The sequence below is a fragment of the Gorilla gorilla genome, chromosome 14 (genome assembly GCF_029281585.2).
Source record: "Gorilla gorilla gorilla isolate KB3781 chromosome 14, NHGRI_mGorGor1-v2.1_pri, whole genome shotgun sequence".
Lineage (NCBI taxonomy): Eukaryota > Metazoa > Chordata > Mammalia > Primates > Hominidae > Gorilla > Gorilla gorilla.
This window is the reverse complement of record NC_073238.2, coordinates 108,253,016-108,280,289: the sequence shown is the minus strand read 5'-3', so window position 1 is coordinate 108,280,289 and position 27,274 is coordinate 108,253,016. Positions and strand designations below refer to the sequence as shown.

General features: G+C 36.3%; 1 protein-coding gene across 2 annotated transcripts in view; it reads right to left on the bottom strand.

Annotated features, from left to right (window-relative positions):
- Positions 1-27,274, bottom strand: part of GPC6 (glypican 6) — a 1,199,462-nt gene that overhangs the window by 858,261 nt on the left and 313,927 nt on the right. For both annotated transcript variants that reach the window (XM_055360577.2, XM_004054645.5), the window contains one exon: positions 17,839-17,997. In XM_055360577.2, coding sequence (XP_055216552.2) covers positions 17,839-17,997 — 159 coding nt within the window. The remainder of the gene's footprint in view (positions 1-17,838; positions 17,998-27,274) is intronic.

Genomic DNA, 27,274 nt, shown 5'->3' with positions numbered 1-27,274 from the left:
CACAAAATAACGTTTATCACTTATTAGTATAAATTCATCTACCCACTAGAGATTCCAGGAAATGGAAAAAGCCATAATGGTAGAGTTGCCTGAGAATTCCATTGCTGAAAGAATATTTAATTTCAGAAACAAAGCTCAAATACTTCATTCCAAGGTAATTAGATTTGTTTTCCTTATGGAGAAAGTAGGGTTTGGTAACAGTTATAGACTGGATTAATTCCTACTTCTGTCTCTAATATGTGACCTCAGGCAAATTCCCAATGTTTCTAAGTAAGAACTTCCTCAAGTATGAAACAGAAAAAGTAATGATATCACCCACCTCATGCAATTTTTATAATGGCTGAAGGGGATAACACATGTAAAGCACCTAAAATAGGGCCTGGCACATAGTATTACTTAACAAATATTATCTACAAGAATTTGAATATTAGGAATTTTCATATTTATTGGGCAAGAAAATTAATTTTCTTCTGAGAAATGAACCAAGGAAACAAAGAAGCTTTTTCTTTATCAGAAAACCCTTACAAAAGTGATACGAGTGGGGTGAAAATAGTAAAAGCAAATTGTGTGTCAAAGATGATAGTAAGTGCTTTATGTATATTATCTCATTTAATTCACAATAACTCTCCATGGTAGAATTTAATTTTTAATCTTTGAGACAGAGAAACTGGAGTTTCATCAGGTTGCTATATGCAATGAAGTCAAGATCATAGTTGTCTTTCTAAACTTTTCTCATGATAGTATCCTGTTTCAATTTCAAAGGCAAATGTGTATTGAAATTGCTAAATTTCATATGTTATACTTTTAAAATGTTATATTTGTTTTAAATATCTTGCATAAAGGGATCTAGATTTGAAATTCTAAAAATGTGAGTAAGGCCGAATTACAAGGCAGCAAAGCCCACGCCCAGCTCCGTAACTACTGCATTCTCTCCTGCTTGAGTCTGGTAACGGCACTAAATAAGGCCTTCCTTCATTTTATTATGCATCACAGGGGAAAGGCTCCATCACAAACTATGGCTTAGCAGGAAAATAAACTTGGATTCAGCAAATTAACTTTCAGCATAGTTTTCAATGACTAGGGTCTCAGACTATTAAATTTTGAATTTCAGAAACACGCTCTAGCAAAGAACAACAGCTGCTGCTGAATCCCAATCCGCAAAGCAACAGCAGTTGCAGCATCTGGACCAACAGCTACTAAAGCTATATCAGTAAATAAGGTGAAAGTCCCCATGCAATTTGACCCTTCAAAATCTCCCCAAGCCTGCAATGGTGGCTCAAAGGTATCTTCACAAGGAAGGCAAATGGCATATTTTTTAAAATGTCTGCTCAGGCAGGAGCCTGTGACCTTTGCTCTCTGTCGGTAGAATGGATACTAACGTTGCCAGCTGGAAGTAAATGGATATTTTAATTGAAACACATATGACTATCTCCAACTAGGGGTTGGGGGAAAGCAAACTAGAGAGTCTTCCTAGTTATCTAATGAGCACCCAGCATGACTTAGCTTCCTACAAATGATCCTCCATTAGCCTGGGCTTGTTTTGCAAACAAATACTCAAATAGAAAACTGCTCGGCTCTTGTATATTTGGCACTGTTTCCCAATACCAGCCCTATTAGCAGATGTGAAATATAAAGTGTAATTTAGGATCATGTTCATTTTTGTTTCCTGGGGAAAATGGAAAACAGTATTAGAATATAAGAACTGCAACAAATATATATATATATATACACATATATATATATATACACACACACACATATATATATACATACATACATATATATACATATATACATATATACATATATACATATATACATACATATATACATATATATACATATATATATATATCTCCATAGGGGTATAGTATGCAATTATTGATATAAATGTGTATCAATCTTACTAAAAATTATTTTTTCATAGATGCAACTTTCTCTTCACTTCCAACATTTAAAATATGTGATATTTTCCCAGAACTTATTATTCCAGTGAAAGAAATTAATTAGTCTTTAAATTTACTATTATCACTTAGGATAAAGGAAAGAGTTCTTCACTGAATGTGAAATGTTGGGTATCTATCAATATGGTTTACTCCACATGCAGATGTTTGTTTAAATGGCAAGAAATATTTTGTGAAGACAAAAAAGATCATTAGTCATTACCACTCAAGTTATTTAGCCTTTCTAAAGATTACCGGTTCTTGCTTGCTTTCATTATATTACTTATTTTAAAGAGACGTCACATGTGAGGTTAAGGTATTTCACAACAATGTTATTTTTCTTGATTGTTGTTCAAATACGTAAGAAAGAGGCTTAAAAATGAAGTTACTGGAGAAGAGAGCAGAAAACACAGCCAAATTTAAGGTTTGACATGCGCAAGAAGACAAACAGCTGATTTTTCTGCTTTGTTATCAAAGTAGCTTTTATTATGTTCCCACAAAATTAACAGGGTTATGCTGGATATTGAGCAAAATTCTTTTTTTTTTTTTTTTTTTTGGAGGCGGAGTCTTGCTCTGTCGCCCAGGCTGGAGTGCAGTGTCATGATCTCGGCTCATAATTTTTTGTATTTTTAGTAGAGACGCGGTTTCACAGTGTTAGCCAGGATGTTCTCGATCTCCTGACCTCGTGATCCACCCGCCTCGGCCTCTCAAAGTGCTGGGATTACAGGCATGAGCCACCGCGCCCGGCCAAGGTATTAAGCAAAATTCTAACAAGGAAGGCAATATATTTTGTTTGTTTGCTGGACACAGGGTCTCACTCTGTTGCCCAGGCTACAGTGCAGTGGTGTGATCATGGGTCACTGCAGCCTGGACCTCCTGGGCTGAAGTGATCCTCCCCACTCAGCCTACAGAGTAACTGGGACTACAGGACAGGCACACACCACAACACTTGGTTAATTTTTTTTTTTTTTTTTTTTTGGTAAAGATACGGTTTCGCTGTGTTGTTCAGGCTGGTCTCAAATTCCTGGGCTCAAGTGATCCACCTACCTTGGCCTCTCGAAGTGCTGGGATTAAAGGAGTGAGCCTAACTGCAAATACATTACTTTTTTCTTTTCTTAAAATACCTTCCTCAACTTCATCTAAAATGAATGACCCTTAAAATATGTTTCATTCAGATGAGGAAAGGAAGAAAAAAGAACCGGATTAATCCAATAAAGAGACCTTAATACAAACTCAATCAGAAGATTGTTGCACTGTTTTTATTGAGTTCTGACATTTTCTGTGTAGACTGTGCAGCGAAGGCACAGCATTACTCATTGGCAATAAATCCATTTAGGTGTGCAGGTGATGCCCAGATGATGTTTATTCTAAGGAATCTTAATGTCTTGGCCTCTTCAAAAACTGCACAAATAAACGTGGCTCAATATTAACCACAGTTAGTGAACCTTAGGATAAAGAAATGGGATTAGTCATCCGGTGACGCATTCTTCATTCACCCGTGGCATCATGCCAAGGGTACCCCATGTACTGTGTATTCACTCCATTCTTAATAACTTGAAAAAAATGGAGATGTTAGCTGCCTTTAAGAATTATGCATTTTCTGTGAGGATTTAAGGTTGCTGAGAAGGCAACTATGAACAATCAATAGCTACTTAATAAACGCTGTATAAATGTATAGTAAGTAAATATTCATGTCTTTTTATAAAGTAGAAGTCAACAGACCTCTAGAGGCTCTGGGATTTTCAGTGATCTGAAAAAATCGAGTGCAGAATTTGTTTGTGTTCATCCATCCCTAGTGATCCATATACTAAGTCAATTGTGTACTAAATTGTTACTGAGAAAATTCAATTCATTACATGTACTTGGCAATTATCATTAATTATGTGCCCAGCACTGTTGTTGGTTAGAATATACACAGTAGGATCCTTGTCCTATATATTCGTGTATAATACTGTGCGGAAAAACTTTATGCAAGATATTTGAAAGAAATACAACATTTTACAAGTATAACACATGAAATTTAGGAATTTCAATAGACATTTGCCTTTGAAATTGGAATAGGATATTATCATGAGAAAATTTTAGGAAGACAACTGATTTCAAATACTGAGATGTGGTATACACAGCATGACCTTCTGAGAGATATCAACTTAATGTTCATTTTCATAATCAGATGAAGCACCTACCCATTTTTGTGATAACACAGTTCATATTCACTTTGGCGAGAAATCTGAAAAGTAGAATAGCATAGGACAAGAAAAGTCTACTCTTGAACCTACCACTCCCCACAACCACTGCTGAATGTTTGTTGCATGGGCTTTGAAGGGAGGGCCACTATTGTAGTGGCCACATATAAAAATTCTCATACATAGACCATATAAAAATCTAACTCAGTGATAGACTCTCAGGAGCACACTGTTTATTTAAAAATAGTGTTATACAGACACACACACTAAAGGATATATGGAACCACCTGAGCACATTTTGCTCTCTAAACCACATGCCTGCTGTCAGCCATCAATTAAACACAACAAACCCCACAGCGTAAACCTGTTAGTTGTTGTTCAACAGGGATTTAAATTTTTGTCTCCATAACTTCAAACTCCACAGTCAATTCAATTATTTAAATAAAAATAAACAAGCACTCCCATTGATTTTCAGAGAATAGACTTAATTTTCTACTTTTGAAACATATTCAAGGACCTTAATAATGGATACCCTTCACTTTGGTTCAAGCTTTCTTTGTTTCATCATGGAAACAAAGTATCCTCTGTGTCACTGTATCACTAGTAATTCCCCATCTCCATGCCTTCAATCCTATTTCCATGTTTCCAAATCCTTCCTAACCTTCAAGACAGTTTACATTCTGTCTTTTCACAAAGCCATTTATAGTCTTCTTGTCAAGAAATAATTTCATTCTCTTCCATGATTTTATCTGCATTTTAATTCATGGTACTGATCAGCATTCCAGTTATTTATGCTCTTATCTAAGTGGCTCTATGGGACTGTCAGCTCCTTATAGGTAAGAAAGTGAGCGCTATGACAGTGATGAGGATGAAGAGCAGAGGTGAACCCTCATATAGTACAAGCGCACTCTTTGCTAGACTTATGCTAGGCTTTTTATGTATATCGTAGTTTCAAAACAGGTATTATTATACTTATTTTACAATGAAAAACTAAATTTTTTTCCCAGAGAGTTTAAGAAACTTACAAGATAATTTTGTCAATACAACGCACCTCCTATATTTGAAACACATTCTGTCACGATCTAAGGCCTGTGCTTATTTACATGGCTAAAATTTTTCTAAATAAAACTTGACATAATGTCATAGATAAAGACCCTTCCCCAACTATGGAGAATGAATGAAGAAAAGACTGTAGACTGTTTAAGGCATCTAGAATCTACATGGGAAAAAATAAGAAATGCCTGATTTAGAATTAGAAAGCAGAAAAATAATCTCAGCCATTGGAAGAAAAAAAATACCAATACATTTTGGGAATGTGGCTAGTAATTTAAAAATATATAAAACTAATATTAGTTAAAACTGGCCCCCAAACTTCTTCAGTTTCAGAATACGTTTTGGAGTTCTATGCGCCAGACAGAAGCTAAGTCGTGGAACTAACGGGAGGTTTTGACTGACTGCTAATCTGCTATTTGTAAGGGGACTTGGAACACTCAAGGCATGAAGATAATCTTAGAAGCTACTTCTCTTAGTAAAAGGTTTTCAGCCACTGCCCAGAGAATGAGAACAAGCCTGGCTGGTCTAATGATCAAGGGACCAAAGTCAGTAAACCTTGGACTAGTGGTCAAGGAGAACATTTTAAACAGTTCTTATTATATGTTTTTATTTTCCTTAAATCTCTACTTTGCTTAAATAATTACTTAATGGAAGAATTTACGTAAGTACTTCCTTAACCTATTTTTTAACATCAATCATAATATATTACACAGATCTTCAGATTTATATTGCTGTAGGCTTCTACTTGTACTCTAAATAGAGACAACCAACTCAATTATGGAAAAAGCAGTCTGAAGTTGTACTGACAAAATATCATAAAGTATGTGTGGAGGGAATATTATACCCAGAAAACAGGAAATTCCCTCATGCTCACAGAGACTGTATTCTACTTTTCATTTTATAATTATAAACTATTTAACACAGGAATTAAGACTTCCAATTTATTTTATTTTTTCAGAAGTTATTTGAATAAAGTTTCATGACACCAAATATTAATAATTTTACATTACATCCTTATCCCAGATTCCTTAGAGATCAGGCACTTTTCCTTCAATTAGGCATAAAGTCATTTTAATCCTTTAACACATTAAAGTTAAATTATATAAGTTTTCTACAATAACCATACCTTACGTTTGAATCCAAGTGTGCTATGAAAAAATATAGTAACACAATGGAGTACTATTCAGCCATAAAAAGAATGAGATCCAGTCATTTGCAACAATATGGATGGAACTGAAGATCATTATGTTCAGTGAAATAAGCCAGGCACAGAAAGACAAACATCATATGTTCTCATTCATTTGTAGGATCTAAAAATAAATACAATTGAACTCATGGACATAGTAGAAGGGTGGTTACCAGAGGCTGGGAAGGGGAGTGACGGGCAGCGAGTGAGTGGTGGAGAGGTGGGGCTGGCTAACAGGTTAAAAAAAAATTATTATAGAAAGAATAAATAAGACCTACTATTTGATAGCACAACAGAGTGACTATAGTCAACTGTAACTTAACTGTATATTTTAAAATAACTTACAGTGTAACTGGACTGCCTGTAACTCAAAGAATAAATGCTTGAGGGGATGGATACTCCATTCTCCATGATGTGCTTATTTCACACTGCATGCCTGTATCAAAACATCTCATGTACCCCCAAAATATATATATATACATATACATACATACACACACACACACACACACACACACACACAATTTACCCACAAAAATTAAAAATAAAAAAAAGATACTGCGCTTCAAAAAATATCATCCTAGCAAAAAAAAGTAACCCAAAAATTAAAAAGTATTTTACCAATTGTGAAAAATAAACACACATTAGGTCCTTATGAACTAGAAAATAAATGGAAAAAGGAAAATAATTGTGTAGTTCACAAACTTAAAAATGCAAAAATCCACAGTATACATCTGCAAAAGTTAAAATGAGATGTTGATCTTGGGTATAATTGTATAATTCACTGTCAAAATTGAAAAGAAAAAGGGGTAACTTAGTTAACATATAAAAGTCATTATTTGACAGGCAACAGGTTCTTGAATGCCACCTTAGATACAGAGGCCTGTTACTGGCTGACCTTAATATGTCAGAAGAAAGATTCAAAAACTTCTGTCAGATTTCTCTGCCCCAGCTCTACATCCTGCTAACTAACCTCTCAATTCCACGTAAGCCAGTGTTAAGTGTGGTGGAGCAGAGAACACTCGCTTCAGAACAGGAGATCCTTTCTGAGTTCAGTCTAGACCAAAGAATGATCATCTCTGGTGTTGAACCCAGCAATCTGTGTATTAACTGATTCTCCAGGAAATTCATGGACATCTTAAACATTTCTTATTCATGCCTGTGTGTGTGACTGTGCATATGTGCATACTTGCAATGGAGAAAAACACATTTATCCTGTTTTTTATGATAAGAACCTCTACTTGCACTACTCTAAGTAAAGGCACTCTTTGTCCGGGGAATTTAAAATTAGTTCCATTAAATCCACTGGAACCAATGCTGCTGATATCACATATGAATTCCAGGTTTATGGACCCTAAGAGTTAATGGATAATGAGAATTCAAGGTTCCCTATTTTCTTCTGTCATAATTATTACAGGAATATAAGTAATTCATTTAACTGGTCTGTGCCCTTGAGACTGCACAGGTTGCTACCATTGTCAGACAACACTGCAGCATTATTAAATATGCTTCATATTAAGTCAGGTATAGGAAGATAAAATAGAAAGAGGAGACCTAATCTCTGAACTTAATGAGCTTAGACTTCAACAGGGAATATGCAATGGATCATAGTTTTTAGAAGAATACTATTACATGAACTCTAAATAAGTGAAAATGATAAAATGTCAACTCTAGAAGGATTAAGGAGAAAGAAACAGGCAGACTGAGAGAACTAAATCCTGTAATGACCACAGAACTATTCTTTCAAAAGGAGAAAACATGCAAATAAATTTTAAAAAATAAAACAAAATACGTGGAGAAATCCAATTTCCTCCAACATTCAAAGGCCTTGGAGCCCCGATTTCCTGCTATCTTACTTCAAAGTTTGCTTTTCATGTTCAAGTCATTTATATTCAATCGGACCACTAGGAAGGGAGGAAACAGTATGAAGACCATAAACTACTATATATAGTTATCCCAAGAATATTTGTCCATTTAATGAATATAGCAAACCTTTTGGAAGAATAACAAATGGCACATTCTGAAACTGTGATGAGTGATTTTTAAAAATTTATCTGAGCACTGTGGACCACGCACAATTATTCTTAGCTGGGCACTGGTTCTTCCTTCACATTTGGGTTCAGGATCCTGTTCTTGTCTAAGGGAATGCTTGGAATGATAGAAAACGGCTTAGGCCAGCTACCTCTTTTTTTACATTTGCTAAAATGCCAAACCCCAGGAGCTCATGTCAATGTTGGTAATTCATTGAAAAATCATTGAGTGACTACTGAATGATATGGAAATGTTATTTGTAATGCATTTGATAATAAACACTTTACACTGTCATTTGAATCTTGCCAAAGTTCGGGTTTGGATATTTTCCTTATTTTGATGTCCATATGGCTTACAAACAAAAGTTTAACAAATTCAATCACACTTACCAAGGAGATTTAAAGATTAAGCCTCATTTTAACAGGGCTGTTCATGTGGATAGATTAGAGATGTCATTTCCAGCGCAATAATAATAGAATATTGGATGGGAGCATAAGCTAAGTAGCCTGGAATTGAGTCAAAATCCTATAGGTTGTGTTCAGGTTTGCAATTTGAAAATGATGTGCTCTGTATAATTTACTGTTGAATATACAAAAATTGAGAGCAGTAACAACCGCTGACATTGTTCCGTATGTACAATGGATTCACAGTCTGGGTATCTTCAGTCCTGTGTATGTTCAAGTCAGCTCTTTTTTTTTTTTTTTTTTTTTTTTGACAGAGTCTCACTCTGTTGCCCAGGCTGGAGTGCTGTGGCACAATCTTGGCCCACTGCAACCTCCATCTTCTGGGTTCAAGCGATTCTTGTGCCTCAGCCTCCTGAGTAGCTGGGATTACATGCCTGCACCACTACACCCGGCTAATTTTTGTGTGTATATATATATATATATATATATATATATATTTTTAGTAGAGACGGAGTTTTACCATGTTGTCCAGGCTGGTCTCAAACTCCTGACCTCAGGTGATCCGCCCACCTCAGCCTCCCAAAGTGTGGGATTACAGGCACGAGGCACTGTGCTGGCCAACTCTCTTTCTCTCTCTCTTTTAATCTCTTCATTACGGAAATTCAGAAAGCATACACAACCCAGAATAGTCTATGAACTCCCTAAAGACTCATCAACCAGCTTCAACAATGATCATCTTTCTGCCCATCTCATTCCTCTCCCTTTTTTTTTTTTTCTTTTTGAGATGGAGTCTCGCTTTGTCACCCAGGCTGGAGTGCAATGGCACGATCTCAGCTCACTGCAACCTCTGCCTCCCGGGTACAAGCGATTCTCCTGCCGCAGCCTCCCCAGTAGCTGGGATGACAGGTGCATGCCCCCATGCCCAGCTAATTTTTTGTATTTTTTTAGTAGAGACGGGGTTTCACCATGCGGGCCAGGCTGGTCTTGAACTCCTGACCTTCTGATCTGCCAGCCTCGGCCTCCTAAAGTGCTGGGATTACAGGCGTAAGCCACTGCGCCTGGCCCATCTCATTCCCTTCTACCTGCCCATCTCAGTATTCCATCAGGACATGGTTATATCCTTTCAGATAAAGGTTCACTGAAATTATTTTTCTCATATTCTTAGAATACAAAAAGCATACAGGTGCTATTCTTATGGCTTTACTATCTTATTTGTTTTGGAAAAAAAAAAGGAAATCTTACACTGGCTCAGTGGAAGAAGAAAGAATAATTTTTTATCCCTATTACTTATCACTAAGGAACATAAAGAATCTGCTGGTACCAAATCTCAGAGAGAGTGAGTGGTTTCTACTCCATTTCCCACTGTCCCACTGAAGATCAGGCCTCACTGGAGATCATGAGTTTGCTGGTGTTAAGCACACTATGCAGTTGAACCAGTCTACTGAGCTACTGTGTTCTCCAGTCAGAAGACAAAAATGTTTCCAGGGAGCTGTAATTTACATCCCCATTAAATATTTTTTCTTGATTTTCATTAAAATAAGAAAATAAGTTTTCTCTACTTAGTGGCAGATCAATTTAACTTAAATAAAATTTCTCCTGTAATTCACCCATACTTACTCAAAGGATTAGTGAGCCTCTGTCAGAGAAAGGATACTTGTCTGCTCATTAACATTCATGACCAAGAATCCTTCTGGTAGAACTGGTTTCAGAGTCTGATAGAGCAATACTTAAAAGAAATTGGCTTGTCTGTGAAACAGCTGCTCAGCAAAGCCACCATGCAAGGGAATTGGTGATAATAAGATGATGATATTACAACCACACTGGGAGCATAATGTATTTCAAGTTACTTTGAGGTGTGTGGTAGGGGTCTTAGAATTAGAAAAAGACTGGAAGTTCATCACTGAAGCCAGAGCTGATGACCAGCAGCATGTAGCCTTAGTTTTGAAAGATCTGTCAAAGTTCAAAGAAAGAAAGAGAGAGAGAGAGAGACAGAGAAAGGAGGAGGAGGAAGAGGAGGAGGAGGAGGAGAGAAGAAAGGCATATTCCAGTTGTACAAAGATCTGGGTTCTACATGCACCACATTTAAAGGACCCCCTACCAGGATCTTCCCTTTCAGCATTGTAAAAACGAAAGGCTTGAAAGGCATTTGTGATTTACAAACCTGTTCAATAGCTCTGTCAAAGCCAAAATCTCTAATTGGACGATTTTTATTTTTGGAAGATCTGCCCTTTGGGAAATTGGCAGATTACTTTCCCATGCCAGTGAGACTGCTTCTCTAATTTCTAAAACTCAGTTCAGCGCATTCTGATTTCAAGAAGAGTGTCCTTCAGATGGAATACATGTCGCTGAGCTGGTAGCCTAGCAAATGTACAGAAGGCATTCAGCTAATTACCTCCTAGAATGATTAACATTATAAGGCATATGAATTGCAGTTACCTATAATTCTGTGCAATGATTTAGGACAGCAGCAGCACAATACACAGAAATATTACATCTATTTATCTGTATAACATTAATAACATCATAGAGGGGTGTGTGTTGTAGTGTTTGTGTGCGTATGATTATACATGTATTTGTTAGTGTGTTAGGATATTGGGGGTAGTAAGACAATTGTGTCTGTCTTGCTGTGATTTATTTAGAAAATAAGTATTGTGCTTGAATTCCTAGGGAATCTATTTTTTAAAAGTCAATGTGATTAGTAAAACATTGGAAAGTAGCAAGAGGCAGTCACTTGAGGACTATGGTAGATTATGATACAGAAATAATCATTCCTTTCCCCACCTCCACTTCCTTGGGAGTAGTATAATCTCTTGTCCCACTAATGTTGGAAATTGTCATGAGATTTCCTTTGGCTTATGAACCTTAGGAAGACAGTGTGGCAATTCTAGTTTAGACTTTAAGGAGCATTCTGCCTCCACCTGTCTATATTAGCATCTCCAAACTCCACTAAGAGAAGAACATGCTTAAGACAGAGTACTGCTTTCAAAAGAATAACCTACGTGTAGACCAGACCAGAACAAAATGACTCTAAATGCATAGTTTAGAGTCAAGCCTGCATGAGCACATCTTAGAACAGCCAATCTCTAGTCAACCCAAAGATGTACTACAGAAAAATAAACACTTCTTGTTTATGCCCTGAAATTGTGTGTTTTTTTTTGTTTGTTAGAAAACAGTAGCAGGCTGGTGCAAGGAATAAAATATTGTGATAGAATATCTATCTAACAGATATATGCTAAATGTCAATACATAAACATTGTTGAAAATAAAATCAATAGTAAATTATTTACAATATGTCTGACAGACTTTGTGGACTTGCATACAAAATCTTTGATTCATTTTGTCTCGTCCTGGCACTTCTTTAATTATCATAATCTTAGACATTCTTTGAATACTGAACTGCAAGCTCTTCCAAAAAGTCTTCTTGGATGCCACTACATAGAAAACTTTCCTCCCTCCTCTTTGCAATGGACTTCTACCTTAGGATACAAGTAATTCTGCCTTTCTTACTCTTAGGTTTATACTTATGTCTCCCCCAAAACGTAAACTCCTTGACAGGCAATGACCAAATTTTAGTCATTATTAGTCATTTTTTAATCTACAACAATACTTGGTTAAGTGCCTTCTCTATGGTAGGCTCTAAATGAATGTTTTCAAATAGAAATCACACACACATACAAAAAATATCACCCTTGTGACAAGAAATATGAAAGATGCTATCACCATATGGAAACCTATTTAGGGTTTTTTCCTTTTCAAGTAAATGTATTCTCTGAGAAAATAAGGCCATATATTAAAAAAATTATTACGTTATTGCCACCTCTACAGTATATAGATGAGAAATGATACTTAAAAACAAAACACAAGCAGATTTGCAGTGTAAAAATATTATGTCATTGTATATAAATTATTTCTGCGTCCAGTTCAATGGGTAGTCTGCAGGTGTTACTATAGAATAAGTTCTTCATAAGGCTAGAACTTACTGTTCAATATTTTTATTTTGCTTTTAAAAATGTACTGGCTGCCAAAATTTCTGGACATATGTATATCATTAAAATACATTAATAAAAGCCAGGAAGGAAAGTAAAATAATAAGACCAAGAACACATAAACAAAAAACTTCATATGGAGCTCCAAATGTGAATATATTTCAGCTCAAATAAATCCAAAGGAAAAAGAACCTAAACAAAATATCCCTTCAACTAAATTTTCCTGCCTCTGAATAATCCATATTCCACAGACATTCTTGGAGGATAGGGTGTTAGTGCCAACATCAAGACAGAAACCACTAGGCTTTGTGAGGTAAAAAGTAATAATAATAATACATCTTCATTGATTCAACAAAGGCTTTTACAAAAAACACCCATTCCTCTTTAATTTAGGGACAAATTCCAATTTAATACTGTTCCTGCCTTTCCCAAAGATATGGGTAGATTCTTTACCCACCAATATTTCTACTGCCCTTTTAAAGAAATATCAATAATTTTTCAACAGTATCCATTCAAAAGAAATAGAAATTGAGAATTTCAACCAAGTATTGACTTCCTATATATAACGCGACTATTTCTAATTCTGATTTAAGTATTACGTTGCAGTCTTGGATTCATCATTCTTAGTGGAAACTTGGCAAGTCATTTACCCTGTCAAATCTCCAGATTCCTTGAGGGCTGGACTATATTTAGGTGGGTAATTTTTTTTTTGTAGGAGTTAAAAACAAATCTTCCACTTTTCCTTGACAGTCATTTCCACATCCTCCCCACAATAACTGGGACAGGACAGGCCCAGCAGGGTGAGATAGAGGGATAGGCAGTGTTGACCACAAGACGCCAGCACATCTGGGAACTGGAAAGCACTGGAGAGATGATGTGGTAGGTGGCTCAGAGCAGAGATCCAGGAGTGCTCAGCCTGGGATGGAATCCTGACTCTGCCATTTATTATAACATCTGCGTGACTGCACTGCAGTTTGCCTCAAATACCTAGGGTTAAAAATCCATGAAGGGCAGGGAACAGGGTCAGATGTTGCCTCTTATGACTACTAGTACTAGCTGAATATTTGCCTGTTCTCCATTTCCTCTTACACGTGAGCTACTTGGTAGCCAACAGCAAAAGAGGACTTAGACACAAATGCCAATTTGACAGGCTAGTCACTAAACACAAAAATACTAAAAATGAGTGAGTACACAAAGATGACTCTCCCCTTGTCTACGTTTTAATATGCTTTTGTTTATTGTTGCCTGGGGTGTTTGGCAGAGGAGAGGAAGGTGAGAAGGAAGGGAGTAATGTGATCATTCTGCCTGATGTACTAGATTGGGTCTTCATCCATCCAAAATTTTAATCCTGGGGAGCAACAGAAAAGCTGGGCTTGGCTACAGAGCATATTGAGAACATCCCTGCATAGTTCAGGGAGAACTTTTGCAGTGGCCAGGACCCAGACCAAAGGATAAGAGGCTTACAGGGATGTGTAATGAGAGCCAGAAATTGAGATTTGGCTGGAGAAATAAGGAAAAAAGCAAAACAACAAATACCTTGTCAGACCCTTGGAGAAGCAATGTCAAGAAACCTCTATTACGTAGACTTTTATCATGACATTTTAATTCTATATTCAAAAACTTAAAAAAGATATACAGCTATAAGAAAATTCTCTGCCAAAGAATTAAAATTTCTGGAATTGATATTATATACTTCTAAAATTTGTTGCCTCTCAGGTATGAATGCTAGGCTAATCCTGGAGCTAAGCATAGAAACTTAGGGAGGTTGGGTAATAACTCGTACTGATTCCACTTTAACTTCCTACCATCCGATGAGTATTTATAATTTTACAAATTATAGAATTATAGTGTCTCTTCTAACTGTTATCAAAATATCAATTTAAAAAAGACAGAGAAAGTAAGACAATAAATAGAATACGGTTTTAAGTTAACAGTATTGGAATCTCAAATTTTCAAAACAGTCACCACTGCCACAAAACAAAAAGTTAAATGGAATCAAAGCATTTCTTATACAGTAAGAAAAGTGATAACCAGAGATTAATCATTACCAGTGATTGACTTTAGCCTCCCTGAATATATCTTGGACTGGATCACATGTATGCAATTTAAATTGCTGCTGTACTTAATAAAAATAGAAAGAAAAGTCATCAACCTTTCTTAATTTTAATTAAGCAGTGGTTTTTCATAAAGAGTATATAGCCAACAAAGACATACACAATCCAAATGACAACTTAAGACCTCTGAGAAAGCAGAAACAGAGGAAGAACCTTAAAATAGACAAGATGGATGAAGAGACTCCAGCAATGATGCAAAATGACTAACCAAATAGGAAGTTACTAAAAATAAACTCAAAGTCCTTCATAGTACCATTGGTTTTATGTGGGAAAATAAAACTCAAAGAGGGTAACATTCCATAACTGAACCTAGATAGTTCTTTTGTGCTCACATCAAAATGACATTCATCAATAAGTGACATGAGAGAGTATTTGGGAGGAAGAAAGGAACAAATGGAAAACTACCCACATGAATGCACAATCACTCATGGAAGGTGACTTAGCAGGCTCACCTTTGAGACAAAAGAAAATAAATCATACCAGTGTATAACTGACCCTCATGAATCTGCCCAGAGAAAATAGCAGAAATTGTGACAGTGACTTTTTAATTGATGACGATGATGATTATTATTATTAAGTCTAAGTGCTTCAGGAGTTGAGATTATTAGAATCACATTTAGATTCTCTTTTTTTTTTTTTTTCACACTCTGGCTGAAAGCCTCCAAAAAAAACAAAATCTTAATTTCTCTCCCATCCAACTCAATGTAACTGCAATAAGATGAGTGGTTGCTAAAGAATTCATCCTCCCTTAGGTCAGATCTAATCTTAGCAAAATCAATGTCCTGTCAAACTGATTGACATCATACCCTTAGGCACATTAGAACAATTCAAAGTATACCTATATACCTATAGGGAGGGAGTAAGTGAGAGAGTGGAGAGAGGTTTCTTTAATAAGACAAACCAGATGTGGGATTAGAAACTATAGATGCAAAGATATTAAAAGTTATTGATATAATACAAGAAGTAAGTATAAGGCTCGTCTTGTTTTGTTTTGTTGGTTTTGTTTTTGTTGTTTGTTTTGAGACAGAGTCTCACTCTGTTGCCCAGGCTGGAATGTACTGGCACAATCTCGGCTCACTGCAACCTCCACCTCCCAGGTTCAAGTGAGTCTCCTGCCTTGGTCTCCCCAGTAGCTGGGACTACAGGCTCCTGGCACCACGCCCAGCTAATTTTTTTTTTTTTTTTGTATTTTTAGTAGAGACGGAGTTTCACCATGTTGGCCGGGATGGCCTCAATCTCTTGACCTCATGATCCACCCGCCTTGGCCTCCCAAAGTGCTGGGATTACAGGCATGAGCCACCATGCCTGGCCAGCTCAGTCTTGTTGAATTGCTTTATTTGTTTTAAAAATGTCAACTCTCCATAAAGCTACCTAATATTTAATTTTTTTTTGTTAAAGAATATATATCATCTACCATGAATACTGTCCTGGAATTATTTTAACATCACTTTGGAGTACAGCTTTATAAACGCAGTAGAGTTTCTTTCTTGTTTGTTTGTTTGTTTGTTTGTTTTCCCAGAGACACAAGTCAAAATCACTGGCAACAGATCATTATCACCTGCTTTATGTAACAAATGACAAAACAGCTCAATTTGCTGTAGCTTGAAGTGATAGAGTGTAGTCCTCCAAACACAGAGTCCTATCGGGGGCTTCTGAATGTCACGGGATTTGTAACCTATAATCAAGAGTAACCCCTAAGTACTCCCTAGCTGCATTTAAGGGAACAACATTCACAGCATCACCGCTAAATAAAAATTATTTTCATATACATCCACATATAGTTATACACAAGGGAGAGCGAAAGACGGAATGTGAGGATGTTGAAACACACTTGCAGAAAGATGAAACTCCAGTCACTTACACAGAAAGTGTCACATCATTTGTACTGAAAATACCAGGTAGACCTGTCTTCCGTAACTTTGAGAACCAATTTGAAAAAGATCAGTGTTGCTGTAATAGTTTAAAACAGCAATAAAATGGAACATTTTACCTACTACACAGGAAAGAAAAAAGAAACATAAAAACTGGCCAACCTTTCCTAAACTGGCTCTGCTGTGCATTGACTGAACTGAGAGAAGAAAATTAACAGCAGCTCTTTTGCTCTAGGGTAATGTTGTAGGACCAACGGAGCCAAAAGAAGGTTCACCACAAGGTGCAAGTCTGGTTTACAAGAAATCATAGTAAGGTACATTCATTTCTTAAAGCACTAAAGACAACACACCTTCTAAAAATACTAAATTTATTGTTATCATTGTTGATACTGCTTATAAAGAATCAAACTACTTTTGAATATTTTCAAACTATTCAGGCTCTAATGCGAAAATTCAATGCTGAAGTTTCAGTCATAATTTGTAATATAAAAATGTTTATTTAACAAATAGAATATAGAAATAACATTGACTGCTTATAATCAGGATATCAAAAGAGGGTCTAAACCTTATACAGAATGCACAACTGCAATGTAAAATGTGCTATATGATTGCAATGGGAAAGTCTAAAATAAAGGAATCTGTGTCGCTGACATTTAAAACAAGCCTTTCCTCTTCAAATGTGATGTTATATTTCAAATAATCTTAAATTACGCTTATTTTTTAAGGAGAATCCCCATATGAAAACTAGACAAGCTGCAGTATAACAAAACCTGAATTATAATTCCTCTAATAATGAAAACTTCAGCTAAATCTTTACAATAAACCTCACAGGCAAAGCACAAATGCAAAACAGCTCTTTGTTAAACCAAGTTTTACCAAGATATTACTAAAAAAAAAAAATTACTGTCAAGAAAACTCATGCTTTTTCTAAAAATAGACAATGCTATAAATATTTAAGAGGGATAGAAAAGCTCCCTTTTTAAAAAAGTATTTTTCATATGATACCAAGATTCTCATAGAAAAGTGCACCTATAACAAAGTGAAGTGAAAACCATTTCACCTACCGTCAAATTTCTTATGCCTGGACACAAAAGTGGTGCGCACAAAATGGCTTGTCTCTTCCACAAGGTTTTCAAATTCGAGTTTGCTTTGTTGGCTTAACTTGTCTTCCATTTCTGTGGTGCAGCATGTATATTCCTGAGGACAGATTCTTAAGTGTTCCCCTGCAATGAGAAGTTAAATGTCACTATTGCATTCTAAGGACTTTTGGTAGATGTTAGAGATTTCACTTCTCTAACACTATGCTCAAATCTCAGGGTGCTTGTTCCATCTACTTCTCCAGCCATCCCCATGAACTCTATCTGGGCCACAGCACATCAGTGTATCTAACATTCCAAACATGTGGTGGACTTAAGTTGAACCCGATATTTAGTCTCTGTTCCTCATCATATAAGTGAAGGTGCATTAAAACTTCAAAATATTGTGGCATTTTTTCCTGGCTTTTATTTTTAATACATCAAGTAAACATCAGGTGATACAACGACACAAGATGTAATACAGCTATGTAGCTTTTCTCGGGAAACCTCAAGTAAGGCAAAAGACACTTAGTCCCATCACCAAAAGCAAGAAAAGATGATAACTGTCCCTTGGGTTCTCTTTCTGCAAGTCTGTCCCTGGGTATGCATCAGCTTTTCTCTAAGTCCAAGTGAGTGTGTTTTTAATGGTAGGTCTCATTCGCTAAGTTGACATTTCTTGTCAGACAGAAAACATTCTCCAGAAAGAAGGAAGTCACTGATGGGTTTAATTAATGCTTACGTTATAAGGAAATGTAGAACAAAAAGGAATGAAAGCCTTGTATTTAATTCAACAGATCTATCTACTTCTTTCGACAACGTTGCTTTCTTTAGTGCTATTTGCAAGTAGAAGCCAATCCTTTGCTTCATGAAATTAAAATGGCCTGTTATTGCATAAAATGTGAATTTCCAATTGAAGCAGCTCAGTTAGTGTCAAAAATCTTTCTCACAGCCTGTGGAGGGAAGAATGGAAATCCACCCAATGTCTTGCTAAATAAAACCAACAAATTGCTCCTGCTATTAAAGTCACTGTAGGACACTGAAAACAAATGAACAAAGGGCTTGACTCTGTGATTAAAATTCATTTATAATGTTTAATAGTACTTATAAAAGTATGTCCTATGACCGTGTGTGAAGTATAGGGTGTCTCATGATTCTTCGTGTAGTTTAATGCTTAAGCTCCTACTTAAAACAACAGCAGAATAAAAAAAAGTTTACAAGTACATACTAACGTTAGGTCTTTTGCTGTTTTGAAGTCATTTTTTTCTTTTTTTACTGTTGAGGTGTTTGAGTTCCTAATTAAAAGACACTCAAATGTCCAACAATTACAAGAAAAAAAAATGCTCAACATGACTAATCATCCGGGAAATGCAAATCAAAATCACTGTGATGTATCATCTCACCCCAGTTAGGATGGTTGTTATCAGAAAGATAAAAAATAACAAATGCTGGGGAGGATCCAGGGAAAAGGAAACTCATATACTGTCAGTGGGAATGTAAACTATGATAGTGTCTATGGAGAACAATATGGAGGTTCCTCAAAAGACTACAAATAGTATCCAGCAACCCACTCCTGGACATTTATCTGAAGAGAAGGAAATCAGTACATCAAAGAGACATTTGCATCCCATGTTTACTGGAATACTACACACAACAGCCAAGATATGGAATCAGTCTAGATGCCCAAAAACAAACGAACAGATAAAGAAAATGTGGCATAAGTACACAATGGAATAGTACTCAGCCTTAAAAAGGATGATATCCCGATGGATTCACAGCCGAATTCTACCAGAGGTACAAGGAAGAACTGGTACCATTCCTTCTGAAACTATTCCAATCAAAAGAAAAAGAGGGAATCCTCCGTAACTCATTTTATGAGGCCAGCATCATCCTGATACCAAAGCCGGGCAGACACACAACCAAAAAAGAGAATTTTAGACCAATATCCTTGACGAACATTGATGCAAAAATCCTCAATAAAATACTGGCAAACCAAATCCAGCAGCACATCAAAAAGCTTATCCACCATGATCAAGTGGGCTTCATCCCTGGGATGCAAGGCTGGTTCAATATACGCAAATCAATAAATGTAATCCAGCATATAAACAGAACCAAAGACAAAAACCACATGATTATCTCAATAGATGCAGAAAAGGCCTTTGACAAAATTCAACGACGCTTCATGCTAAAAACGCTCAATAAATTAGGTATTGATGGGACGTATCTCAAAATAATAAGAGCTATCTATGACAAATCCACAGCCAATATCATACAGAATGGGCAAAAACTGGAAGCATTCCTTTTGAAAACTGGCACAAGACAGGGATGCCCTCTCTCACACTCCTATTCAACATAGCGTCGGAAGTTCTGTCCAGGGCGATCAGGCAGCAGAAGGAAATAAAGGGTATTCAATTAGGAAAAGAGGAAGTCAAATTGTCCCTGTTTGCAGATGACATGATTGTACATCTAGAAAACCCCATCGTCTCAGCCCAAAATCTCCTTAAGCTGATAAGCAACTTCAGCAAAGTCTCAGGATACAAAATCAATGTAGAAAAAACACAAGCATTCTTATACACCAACAACAGACAAACAGAGAGCCAAATCATGAGTGAACTCCCATTCACAATTGCTTCAAAGAGAATAAAATACCTAGGAATCCAACTTACAAGGGATGTGATGGACCTCTTCAAGGAGAACTACAAATCACTGCTCAATAAAATAAAAGAGGATACAAACAAATGGAAGAACATTCCATGCTCATGGGTAGGAAGAATCAATATCATGAAAATGGCCATACTGCCCAAGATAATTTATAGATTCAATGCCATCCCCATCAAGCTACCAATGACTTTCTTCACAGAATTGGAAAAAACTACTTTAAAGTTCATATGGAACCAAAAAGGAGCCCGCATCACCAAGTCAATCATAAGCCAAAAGAACAAAGCTGGAGGCATCACACTACCTGACTTCAAACTATACTACAAGGCTACAGTCACCAAAACAGCATGGTACTGGTACCAAAACAGAGATATAGATCAATGGTACAGAACAGAGCCCTCAGAAATAACGCTGCATATCTACAACTATCTGATCTTTGACAAACCTGAGAAAAACAAGCAATGGGGAAAGGATTCCCTATTTAGTAAATCGTGCTGGGAAAACTGGCTAGCCATATGTAGAAAGCTGAAACTGGATCCCTTCCTTACATCTTATACAAAAATTAATTCAAGATGGATTAAAGACTTAAACGTTAGACCTAAAACCATAAAAACCCTAGAAGAAAACCTAGGCATTACCATTCAGGACATAGGCATGGGCAAGGACTTCATGTCTAAAACACCAAAAGCAATGGCAACAAAAGACAAAATTGACAAATGGGATCTAATTAAACTAAAGAGCTTCTGCACAGCAAAAGAAGCTATCAGCAGAGTGAACAGGCAACCTACAAGTTGGGAGAAAATTTTCGCAACCTACTCATCTGACAAAGGGCTAATATCCAGAATCTACAATGACCTCAAACAAATTTACAAGAAAAAAACAACCCCATCAAAAAGTGGGCAAAGGACATGAACAGACATTTCTCAAAAGAAGACATTTATGCAGCCAAAAAACACATGAAAAAATGCTCACCATCACTGGCCATCAGAGAAATGCAAATCAAAACCACAATGAGATACCATCTCACACCAGTTAGAATGGCAATCATTAAAAAGTCAGGAAACAACAGGTGCTGGAGAGGATGTGGAGAAATAGGAACATTTTTACACTGTTGGTGGGACTGTAAACTAGTTCAACCATTGTGGAAGTCAGTGTGGTGATTCCTCAGGGATCTAGAACTAGAAATACCATTTGACCCAGCCATCTCATTACTGGGTATATACCCAAAGGACTATAAATCATGCTGCTATAAAGACACATGCACACGTATGTTTATTGCAGCACTATTCACAATAGCAAAGACTTGGAATCAACCCAAATGTCCAACAATGATAGACGGGATTAAGAAAATGTGGCACATATACACCATGGAATACTATGCAGCCATAAAAAATGATGAGTTCATGTCCTTTGTGGGGACATGGATGAAACTGGAAATCATCATTCTCAGTAAACTATCGCAAGAACAAAAAACCAAACACCGCATATTCTCACTCATAGGTGGGAACTGAACAATGAGAACACATGGACACAGGAAGGGGAACATCGCACTCTGGGGACTGTTGTGGGGTGGGGGGAGGGGGGAGGGATAGCTTTAGGAGATATACCTAATGCTAAATGACGAGTTAATGGGTGCAGCACACCAGCATGGCACATGTATACATATGTAACTAACCTGCACATTGTGCACATGTACCCTAAAACTTAAAGTAAAATAATAATTAAAAAAAGGATGATATCCCATCAGTCACTGCAACATGGATGAAACTGGAAGACATTATGTTAAGTGACGTAGCGAATAAGAGAAAGATAAACATTGCATGTTCTCATTCATATGTGGAAGCTAAAAAAAGGACCTCTTGGAAGTTGAAAGCAGAACAGAGGATACTAGAGGCTGGGAAGGGTAGAGGAAAGTAAGAGGTCTGTGATAAGGAGATTTGTTAAAGGATACAAAATTATAGCTAATACGAGGAATAAGTTCTAGTGTTCTACACCACTGTAGGATGACTGTAGTTAACGATAATATATTACATAGTTTCAAAATGCTAGAAAGAGGATATTGAATGTTCCCAGCACAAAGAAACGATAAATGTTTAAGATGATAGACATGCTAATCCCCCATCTGATCACTAAACATTTTATGTATCAAAAGATCACTATGTACCTTCCATAAATATGTATAATTGTATAATTATTTTATGCCAATTAAAACAAAATAAAAATAAAGGTATATCTTATTAAGTTTCTAGAAAAGGAGACAAAAAATAAATATATATGTATTTTTAAGAGAAGAGGAAATGCATTATTCTTGAAAATGATAAACATCAAATTCAAGTTAATAATTCACTCCTAGGAAGGATTAGGATTTCAGAGAAATACTCCAATACTTTTATCTATAATCATTTATTTCTTAAGCTGCTTGATGGATATATGGTACTTAATACATTATCTTTACTTTTTCTGTATGATAAAAATATTTTGTAACAAAAACTTGGAAATATGTTATTAAAGCTTAGTAGTCACTACAGTTTTGCTAGAGAGGAGGTCAGAGGGTAGCTGTGAAGAATGAAAAAACAAGCAGCCCTTGACCTTTAGAAGCCAGCCTGGCATTCATTCTGCTGTTACACATAAACATTCTCACAGAATACCAACCTCAGACAAGACTACTCTGAGACCACAAAAAAAATAGACCAAGTAAGGCCACTTCATAGTTTCGTCTAAGCACAGAAAACAAGGTTACCGTGCCATTCAAAAAGTACCAAGCGGCTGGGCGCGGTGCCTCACGCCTGTAATCCCAGCACTTTGGAAGGCCAAGGCAGGCAGATCACCTGAGGTCGGGAGTTTGAGACCAGCCTGACCAACATGGAGAAACTCTGTCTCCACTAAAAATACAAAATTAGCCGGGAGTGGTGGCGCATGCTTGTAATCCCAGCTACTTGGGGGACTGAGGGAGGAGAATTGCTTCAACCTGGGAGGCTGAGGCTGCAGTGAGCTGAGGTCACATCATTGCATTCTAGCCTGGACAACAAGAGCAAAACTCTGTCTCAAAAAAAAAAAAAAAAAAGTACCAAGCACTTCCTCTCTTGGCTAATATGATGGACTTCTTTACTAATCACAGATTTATCCTTGTGCTAGTCTTCCATTTTGTCAGCAAGACTTATTGAAATGCCTTATTAGAGAATTACCTTATTATAGAATTACCTCTGCTTTCTGACAGCATCCAATTCCGCGTGAGCCCCTGACTCTATGGACCCTCCCCTAAAACACACAACCAAAACCCATATCCTATAATAAATTCTTTCTGAGATCCTCTTACTGGGACATGGTTCTCCATGATATATGCTTGGTCTTGCAATAAATTATAACTAAACCTGTTCAACTACAAGGGTATTCCCGATCATCTTTCACGTGATGATTTCGACAACACCAAAATGGAACACTGCGAGTTGTGAAATTCTTCCCAAAGTGATTATGATACCCACATCCCACTGAGAAGCATGGTTCTAGAGCTAAAGACCCTAGGATAGAATAAGTTGACTATCAAAAGCAAATGGTCCATCAATCACTAATTTTCTTCTTAATAAGATATCAAGCCCAAATTATAAGGACAAAAATTAAATATCCACAATCAAAATCTCTAAGTGTTTTAATGACTTTTATATTGTCATTTGTTATTTTTCTTAATAACGAAAGAATATTGTAATAAATGATCATGTTCTCTTTTTTCATACCCATGAGTATTTAAAAAAATAGAACATTCAGTGGAGTTATGGTTTATGGTGAAATAGATGATAAGGACAGTGCATAAAGAGAAAATCTTTCCTGAAGGAAACATACTAAATTCATCAGTAGAGTACCCAATACAGGGTTTTGTGAATATCACCCAGAGAGTAGGTGACTTTCTCAGTCAGTTCCTTTAACTCTACTTTGCTTGATGTTTTTCTGTGGCTCTCAGTTAATTTCATCATTTCTTTCTTAGGAATATAGCGGAAGCCCTCCCACTTCTTTGCGTGACTATGTGAATACTATTTTCAGTTTCAATCACCTTAAGAAAGTTAAGGCAGCAAAACGCTGATCCTGGCCCAGTTTTATTCATGGCCTGGGGCATGTGAGCACAATTGTCAGTGATTTAAATTATCTTGCTGTCTCTTCACTTTCTCTCTCCGTACTTATCTCTCTATTCTCCATCTCCTCATCTCTCTAGGTTTCTTACTCCCAGGAATACATATAAACATAAAGAAATGAGCTGACCTCTTAAGAACATTTCCAGTTCTATGAACAATCTAATACTGCACTGAATTAGTAAGGCAGCTTCTTACATATACCTCCATGACTCTAAACTTCTACACACATGGAGAAAAATCTCTGGGAAATTTTTATCTACTACTACTTAGAAGAAAAATTTAAGTATCTAGACATCAAGGTTACCCTGACAGCTTAACAATGAACCAGAAACATGGCCACTACATTTTTTTTTTTCCACATAAACCCAGAAAGGGCTTGTAGTTCCAGCTTATGTTTCCACATGGGCTGGGTGTTCCTTAAACTGCAACGATTTCATGTCCAAAGAATACAGACAACCTTTCATCCTGCAAGATACCATGATTTGCTACTCCTTCACTCAATATGAAAGTGATATTCATTTTTGAAAATTTTTTGTATTATATTTTTTGAGATTTTTAAAATAACAAGTCTTCCTGATATTTTCAGTTCTTTATTTTAATTTTATATTTCTAGTGTGATATCTAAGTAACAATTACATTAATATGGGTATTAAAAGGTGACATTGTAATTTGACCTTACCACTTACTAACTATGTGAAGTGAGAAGCAAATGCTTAACAACTCAATTCCTCATCTGTAAGAATGGAAATGATGGTAACAGGCTAGGAGATAAAATAGGGAAAAGGTTTAGCTCAGAGCTTAGCAAATTTTCATTAAAGTAGATATTTTAATTTTATAAACTATAATATGAAATATATCTAAGTAATGATTTTAAAATGTTGCTATGAGGATATCAAAAGTTTTTCTTTACTATTATAATTTCTAATAAGTAAAAATACAAAAGCTCCACATGTGTAAACACACAAAATGACTAGATAAGAGGAAATAGGTTTCTTCAAAATAATCAATCTATTATTATCTAATTATTATTGGAATTGATAAATGATTGATGTCAACAAAGAATAATTCATTGCACATTTATTTTCTCTTAATTCTTTCTAAATTTAAGTTAATAAATACAAACTACGTATAGTAGATGCAAGATAGTTTTCGCCATTTTCAAAATTTTTCCAGACATAAAAGTTAAATTAACAAGAACTATCCATCTATTGGAAGGTGGTACAACCTCCTCATATCATGGCAAAAAGAGTAAAGGTTTAGCAAGATCAAGTAATTAACAGTTGCTAATGTCTCTAAGCTATGTCTGATCATCTAATGTTGCTAAGTTATGACAACAGCAAACTTACGAAAATTTTTCTGGGAGGAAAAGAGACATAGATATTTGGGGCACGGGTGATGGAGGTATCTTCAGGAAACTTTCACATCACAAAGTCTAAGCAGGCACCACTCACTATTATCCCTCATTCAGAAGAGACCAGTAGCTTAACAGTTAACTCTCGTGGAATATTTTCAAATTGTTTAGGGAATAACAAACAAATTGACAAAATGAAAATGTTGTTGCCTGTGTAATACTGCCTTGAGTTATTTACTTTAAAAGACTTCCGTATAAACACTGGTATGCATGTGTGTATATAAACTTTAATCTATACCTTTAGGAGCAGTTACCATTTACAGTACTTCAAACAGGAATCTATACACTTGGGGTGGCTATGGCAAGCTTTCAAAAAGTATTAACTAAATCAATATGAGGATTTACTAATGGGCAGAAGAGATGTTAAAAATAAATGTTCATAGGTGAAATTGGTGTTGTTCAAGCTATGGGGTTGGCAGCATTATTCACAATAACCAAAAGGTTGAAACAACCAAAACGCCCATCCACAGGTGAATAGATAAACAACTTCTAGTATACACATACAATGGACTATTATTTCCCCATAAAAAGCAATGCAGCGCTAACACATACTACAACATGGACATTATGTTAAGCAAAATAAGCCAATCACAAGAGGACAAAGACAACATGATTCCACTTATATGAGGTGCCCGAAGTAGTCGAAATCATGCAGACAGAAAGTAGAATGGTGGTTACCTGGGGCTGGGGGACAGGAGAAAATGGAGAGTTACTGTTAAACGATTATAGAATTTCAGTTCGGGAAGATGAAAAAGTTCTAGAGATGGATAATGGTGAAGATTACACAATACGAATGCACTTGATGCCATTAAACATACTCTGTAAAATGGTTAAAATGGTAAATTTTATATTATATATATTTTACCAATTTTTTAAAAAGTAAAAAATTTAAAAAGCGAATTTGGCCCAAAAGGTTTTATAGTCTCTCCTCCCACTGCATGAATGAGACTTGAGAATCACAGAGGCCTGGCAACCTAATTCCTTGATCTGGGATGCTAGTCCCGTGTTCCCACACCACCCAGGGGAAACTCTGCTCACAGACATCGCTGGAACTTTGAAGCATCCCGATGTTGGAAGATCACTGTGTCAGCCTTGGAGTAAATCTTTCATGCAAAGTTCTTGTTAGAGCATGAGGGAGAGAGTACTGTAACATTCTCAAACATACAGGCTCATCACTGAGGTCTGCTAGCCAGTAAATGTCTGAATGTGTGGCTGAATTCAGTCTGAGCCTTGC